Source organism: Cajanus cajan, chromosome 7 (assembly GCF_000230855.2).
Source record: "Cajanus cajan strain Asha chromosome 7, NIPB_CcT2T_4, whole genome shotgun sequence".
NCBI lineage: Eukaryota > Viridiplantae > Streptophyta > Magnoliopsida > Fabales > Fabaceae > Cajanus > Cajanus cajan.
In genome coordinates, this window is record NC_138523.1 from 28,724,827 (window position 1) to 28,732,048 (window position 7,222).

Genomic DNA, 7,222 nt, shown 5'->3' on the forward strand with positions numbered 1-7,222 from the left:
GAAATTGCTTATAAGCACCCTTACTTTTTTATAACTCATACTACACTTTTTGACACCTCACACTACACTTTTCAACGTCTCGTTTTTTGTTTTCCGGAGGTTAGTTTTTATTCATTCTCTCTTCTCGCGTCTCACTTTCTCTCCTCTCACAAAAAAAATGTCTCACTTTCTCTTCCCCTCTCTCTCACCCTCACCCTCAACCATCACCAGCGCCCTCACCATCAACCTCCACCCGAAGGTGCACGCGGCTGGCCGGAGGTCGCTCGGCCCGGACGTCCCCTTCGCCCCCTACGGCGAGCATAGTGTCATCAAGGCCTTCGCGGTTCTCTTCTTTGCGTACCTGGGCTTCAACGCGTTCTCAACCATGGAAGAGGAAACGAAGAACCCGACCAGGGACATTCCCATGGGCCTGGTGCGCGTTCCAGGACGAACCGTTCGGCAAATGGGTTTGCGTGCCAAGTCGGTCGGCTTGGCAGGGCCTGCACGCGTGCCAGGTCAAACCACTAGGTAGGATGGAATGGAGGTTCGCACTGGTCAACCTGCTCAGGACCATGGTTTTAAATTGCGGTTGCGGTCGCGGTTGCAGTTACTACGGTTGCGGGTATTGCGGGTATTGCGATGCAGATTGCGGCTGTTGCGGTGTGAGATTATTAATTATTTTCACTAAATATAAAAAATTTATAATTATCAATATATATTTTATTTTTAAGGATTTATACATTTTAATTCCTTTTTTTTAAAATATTCTATTATTTTAATGAATAATTTAATTTATTTTAAAATTATAGTATCAATTTATCGTATTGCAGATGTGTTGCGGTACATTGCAGATGTGTTGTGGACGCAACACCGTTACGTTGCGAAAAAATGTGTGATTTCCAGTATCATCGCAATTGTGGTCCGATGTCGTTGCGGACAAGGCCACAACAGCAATATTGCGGCCGCAACACATGTTGTAGTCCGCAATTTAAAACCATGCTCAGGACAGAGGTCCGTGTCTCTGATCAGACCTCTCGGCTGGAGGTCCGCGTGCCTAATTGGATTTGCTCGGCCGAAGGTTCGCGCGCCTCGTCGGACCACTTGGCCGGAGGTACGCTCGACTGACAGAGGGAGAAGCAAAAGTTTTTTTTTCCTAAATCTGTTATTTTCAGAAGAACCAATCAAAACTCTTCATTTTTACATCTCATAGTATTAAGCAACATTCCTTCTTCAAGCAACTCTACTAAAAAATTTGGATCTTCTCTTGCCACTTAAGATCACCCCATTAAGAATTTCTTTTAAACACCAATTCTTATTTTTAAGCTACACTATAAGCACCCGGGCTAGAGGTGCTCAAAGAACTCTTTTCTCCTTATTTTTGGTTAACAAGCTCATCTTCTTCACTCACACAACATACAAAGAAACAGAAACTTTTCTTCTTGAGTTTCCTTTCGTAACTCTCACTCTCAAACATCAACTTCACAGTAACCAAATCCATTCAAAATTCCCCTCTTTCCTCCACCCCATCATGCCCTTAACCACCTTCGTTTCCCACTTCGTCTTCTTCACACCCATCACGTGAAAAACCCACATCACAGTGCCCTTACTTTGCTAAAGTCGTGCCATGATCTTCCAACGCTGAAGAAAGCTCACGCCTTTCTCATTCTCTCCAATTCATTCAGTGCCAATGCTTCAAAGATCCCCACTTTGTATGCTCAGTTCAAAGCCACCTCAGAGGATGGTGCACCCCACAACACAGTGATGTGGAACTTGATCATGAGGACCCACGTTGATTTGGGACTGTTCCATTCTGCTTTGTCAGTGTACAAAAGGATGAGACAAAAGGGTGTTCCCCATGATGGTTTTACTTTCCCAGTAGTGAACCGGGCCTTGTCGTGCATGAGGGTTGGTGTGATGTGTGGGAAAATGATCCACTGTGTGGCAACACAAATGGGTTTGGATGGGGATTTGTATTTTTGTAATACCATGATTGATTTTTATGTGAAATGTGGGTGCATTGGGAATGCTCGCCGCGTGTTTGATGAAATGCTGCAGAGAGATGTGGTGTCGTGGACTTTGATGATTGGTGGATATGGTTCTGAGAGAGATGTTGGTGTGGTATGTGATTTGTTCAACAAGATGAGAATGGAATTGGAACCGAATGCCGTCACGCTTATTGTTATATTGCAGGCGTGTTGTGCTTCCATGACATTACATGAGGGAACTCAAATTCATGGGTATGTGCTGAAGAGTGGATTACTAATGGATTGGTCAGTGAAAAATTCAGTTTTGAGAAGTTATGCTAGTAAAGGGAGTGCTGAGGAAGTGGAACTTTTATTTAGTGAATTAAACATGAAGGATGTGGTTTCTTGGAATATTTTGATTTCCTTTTACTCCTCGGAAGGAGATGCAAGAAAGGTGGCGGGTTTGCTCAAAGAAATGCAGGGCTTTAAAGTGCATTTGTGGAACATTGAAACTTTAACGTTAGTTATATCAGCATTTGCGAAGTCTGGTAGTCTTTGTGAGGGTGAAGGTGTGCACGGATTAGTCATAAAAACGGGGTTTTGTGATGATGTTTTGCTAACATCTCTGCTTGACTTTTATGCCAAGTGTGGGAAATTGGAAACATCAGTTCAACTGTTTAGTGAAATTCATTTTAAAAGTAACATCACTTGGGGTGCTATGATGTCAGGTTTCATTCAAAATGGCTCTTTCATGGAGGCAGTAGTTTTATTCCAACAAATGTTAGCTGCAGATCTTAATGTTGCCCCTGAAATTTGGAGAAATCTTCTTGATGCATATGCAAACCTGGGAGCTTTGAAATTGGGCAAAGTGGTCCATGGTTACCTTATAAAGAACTTGATTAATGGACCTATAGAAGATACAGTACACCTTGAGACCTCTATCTTAAACATGTACTTAAGAGGTGGTAACATGTCTTCTGCTAAATCATGCTTTGATAGGATGCCTGTCAAAGATGTTGTAGCATGGACAACAATGATTGAGGGACTTGGCTCTCATGGTTTTGGTTTTGATGCCTTAAAGTATTTTCAGTTAATGATTGAGCAAAGAGTGAACCCAAACTCAGTCACTTTCTTGAGCTTACTTTCTGCTTGTAGCCACTCTGGTCTTGTCAGGGAAGGCTGTAATATTTACCATTCTATGAAATGGGATTTTGGAATTGAACCTGCTTTGGATCACCACACTTGCATTGTGGATCTTTTCGGTCGGTGCGGGATGCTTAAAGAGGCTTTAGCCACAATATTGAAAATGATCACTCTACCTGATAGCAGGATTTGGAGTGCTCTTCTAGCAGCTTCTAGAGTTTATGGAAACAAATTTTTTGGAGAATATGCAGCACAAAGGCTTTTGGAACTAGAACCTGATAATGTTGGATACTATACTCTATTGAGTAATGTAAAAGCATGTGTTGGAAAATGGAATGAGGTTGAAGAATTAAGAAGAGTTATGAGTGAAAGGGATCTAAAGAAGAAACCAGGATGGAGCTGCATTGAGGTAAATGGGGTCATCCATGGATTTGTTTCCAGTGATAAATCACACCCTGAAACAGAGGAGATTTCTAAGGCGTTGAGTAGATTGGCACAATTTTGAGTGAGATGTTTAAAACAATATAAAAAGGGCATTTAAATAAATTTATTGGTTCATAACAGCTACAGCGTCAGGTGAAAATCCTAGTTTTTTTCAGAGAAGAAAATTAACTAATTCATGATTGTTTCTCTGCCTCTAATGGCTGAGCACTTGGGAAAAGGACAAGGAAACATTACATAATAAAGGGAAGGGAAATGGACGTGCAACAAACTAACTGGCATTGCAAACAAAAAATTATCATTCATTCCAACAACAGATTCAGAAGAATTATTTTGTAGTTCAGCATCGAATAGTTTACTAGAAAGATACTCTACTTAAAGATCAATTCTCACCTATTTTAAACAAGGATGGTAATGTGAGATGAATTCGGTCGGTCAACTTGTCAATCCATTTATATTTGATAGTTTAAATTGGACAAATAACTAGAGGTGAGCAAAAAATTCAAATTGATCTATATTAAAAATTTGATCCATTTAAAGAAATAATTCAAATTAATCCACTTTGTAAAATCGATTTGATTACTTGATCCACTTTTACTAAGTAGATATGTTAGATTTGGTTCGATATTTTTTTTTCTAAAAAGTGAACTATATATGAGTGCAAAGTAGATAACCGCACAAACTCAAACTAATCTAATTTTAAAAAATATGATCCATATTTTTTAAAAATCAGATTGATTAACTTTATAAAATAAATTAGTTTGGTTTGAATTTTTAAAAAACTCAATCTATGAACACCCTTACAAATAAACTCACCAACCCAGCAGGCTCAACATGCCAATTCAGTGGGTCAACCCATCGACCTACTTTTTTTGTTTTATATTTTAAAAAAATAAATTTGTAGTGTATTTATGTTGAATTAATGTTTTTATTTTATATTATAGCTTTTCTTTCTAGGTAATTATTCTCACTTTATATAAAATAGAAATAGGTATTTTTAATCATGTATCTTTTATTAGTACATTTTCATGTAGTGTATTTTTTTTAATAAAAATATATAATACTTTGACCCACCACATGAAAAAGTATAAGATCTCTAATCAATTTTACAAATAATAATAAAATTATAACTTGAAATGATAATATATATTAAAATATTTAAATTGATTTTTTAAAAAAATTTGGATGAATTGAAGATGAGTTAATTTGTCAACTCACCATTTTTAATTTATAAACTCACTAAAATAAGTCAACCTTTCAACCTTTTACTAAGTGAGATGAGTTATATTTTCCAAAATATTTTATTTAATGAACCAACTCATCTCACCCCATTTCTTTAGTGGATTAATCCATTACGTTTCACTTTAAATGGGTTTGTACCTGTCTGAAGGGCACACTAGTAATCTTCTCGTATTCTGTGGGCCGAACGAGAGTTCCGATCGAATATTCCGGTGAGGGGGGAGGTACCTGCAAAAGGCACTCCGACGCTCAAGTCAGGACAAAGCACAAGTATCGATAGTAATTAATGAACAGTGACGTTACCTCGTGACATGAGCTATTTATACTGACATTTATGGGCCCGGATTCCCATGGGCCCTGCAACAGGATTACCGGATTAGGTAATACGCCTCTAATCGGCTTATTGGTATGATTAACTCTTAATCCCTAATTAGGGGGAGTCCTTAACTCTTCATTAGTGGGAATCTGGATCTATGGATCATGTGGTGGCTAATCGGCCACCTAGTTCGGCCACTCGGGTGCCGATTGGGTGTCGGCTATCAGGTGGCCGAGTGACAGAGCCAGGTGGCCGAATAACCCTGCTAATACACTTGCCCCCTAGCCTTGTGAAAGGGAGACCTTTTGCAAGGGTACAGATGTGAGGTTAAGTGATGGGGCAGTCGAAAGGTTGGGATGATCTCTAGCGTTGGATCTTGAAGATTAGGCAGTTATACTTTTCGAATTTTTGAAATTTTCCCGCCTTGTTTCTTTGCTATATATAGCGATGAGTGGTGGGGCCTTTTACACATATCGCTCTCAGCCGAATCGTGTTGCTCGAGCAAGTTTGAAGATTGAACTGCGCGCCGAGTGACCATTGTGAATTCGCATTCTTGGTAAGTCTGCTTCTATGGCTACTTCATCTGAAAGCTCTTCGGCTAGTGAGGTTCGGTCATCATCATCCGAGGGGTCATCATCCAGTGATTCGGGGCATTCGCCGAATGAAGATGGACGATCTACTGAGATTATGAGCGCATCCGAAGGGGCCTCGACCAGTGGAAGCGAGGGGGAGCCGATTAGGACTAGGCGTGTCTCAAATCGACAAAAATATGGGCCTTCCGAAGTGCCGGGGTATGAATGGGTGAATGGAGAGGTGACTTCATATTACTCGCGTTACCGAGATACCATAATGATTACCAACTTATTGGATTACACGAAATGTTTACATTTTGATGCGAAAGAGGAACCGTACCCAATCGGGGTTCGAGCGTGCCGAAACAACGCGTTCCCCGATCCTGACACGGTCTGCTTAGACAAGCAGGCCGAGAGGATAGCGTCTTTCTATATATATGACTGCCTTATGAGAGATTTGAAAGTGATGCTGCCCTTTGATGAGTTTACGATGGGAGTTCTTCGGGTTTTGAATGTGGCGCCGACCCAGCTTCATCCGAATAGCTGGGCCCAGCTTCAAGGGTTCAAACATCTATGCCGATGTGTAAATATTAGGCCTTCTCCCTTGCTTTTTCTTTACTTTTATTCGTGTCGGCCGTCTGACTTGGCGAAGTGGGTATCTCTTAACCGAGTGGGGACTCGGCAACTTTTGGATAGCTTTACTTCGTCCTATAAGAACTTCAAGGCTGGGTTCTTTCGAGTGACCATCCGCCCGAATGGACGTCGTTTCTTCTTTGGTGTTGACGACAGGAGTTTGTTTCCGTTGTACTGGACGCGTGCCCCTCGGCCATATGATGAAGTGCTGGACGAGCTTCTCACAGCCGAAGAGCGACAAAACGTCCAATTTTTGCTTCAACTTCCTCGGCGTTTGCCGACGAGGTCGCTAATTAACTTGGTCGAGTCATCCCGATGGGATTATGATTTGATAGGTGAGTGACTTTCTAGTTTCAGCCTTAAGCTAAATTCATATTGATGTTCACTTGGTTATTCGTGCAGGAATCATGGTGAAGAGTGGTGCGAACAAGTTCAACATTCGTGACCCCCTTGCCAGTCGGGTGCAACAGGTGAAAGCTTCCGGAGTTATGGGTAGTTCATCGGTTGCTCCATCGCCTCGGCCAGAACAAGACAATTGGACTCCTCCTTCGCCGACCCGCAAGCATAAAAAAGGGAAGAAAGGGAAGGAAGTGGCCGAAGAGAGGCATAAGAGAAAAGCTGCCAAGGAGAGGCCTGAGAAAACCAAAAGGTCGAAACAAACCGTGTCTTCACCAGGTGGAACGGTAATTTGCGTCCCCCCGGGGTTGATGTCTAGGGCCTTTTGGGGTGAAGGTGTGTCTGCCGATTCACTTGTTCGGCCGGAGGGCTTCTCGGAGCAGGGCTGAGAGTCACTGAGTCAGTTAGATGCAGTATCAAAGTGGAAATACTACTGTGAACTACAGTCTCGGTCCTTAGCCTTGGTGAACCAACTTGCTATGGGGCCGATCGGTGAATTGACGCAGATGAGGCAAAGATTGGAGGAGGCCGATAAAGCC

At 41.6% G+C, this 7,222-nt stretch overlaps 1 protein-coding gene across 1 annotated transcript; it reads left to right on the plus strand.

Moving 5' to 3' along the window:
- Positions 1-517: 517 nt before the first annotated feature.
- Positions 518-3,591, plus strand: LOC109793883 (putative pentatricopeptide repeat-containing protein At3g01580). The gene is made up of 3 exons (XM_083060841.1): positions 518-639; positions 831-1,023; positions 1,597-3,591. The coding sequence occupies exons 1-3, from the start codon at positions 518-520 to the stop codon at positions 3,589-3,591; spliced, it is 2,310 nt and encodes a 769-aa protein (XP_082916967.1).
- The last annotated feature ends 3,631 nt before the right edge of the window (positions 3,592-7,222 follow it).

Excerpts from the sequence above, each read along its gene's own strand:
- LOC109793883 (XM_083060841.1), top strand. The coding sequence starts at position 518 with ATGGAGGTTCGCACTGGTCAACCTGCTCAGGACCATGGTTTTAAATTG. Across the intron at positions 640-830 it reads TGCAGATTGCGGCTGTTGCG|ATGTGTTGTGGACGCAACAC; the intron begins GTGTGAGATTAT and ends GGTACATTGCAG. Across the intron at positions 1,024-1,596 it reads ATCAGACCTCTCGGCTGGAG|TCGTGCCATGATCTTCCAAC; the intron begins GTCCGCGTGCCT and ends ACTTTGCTAAAG.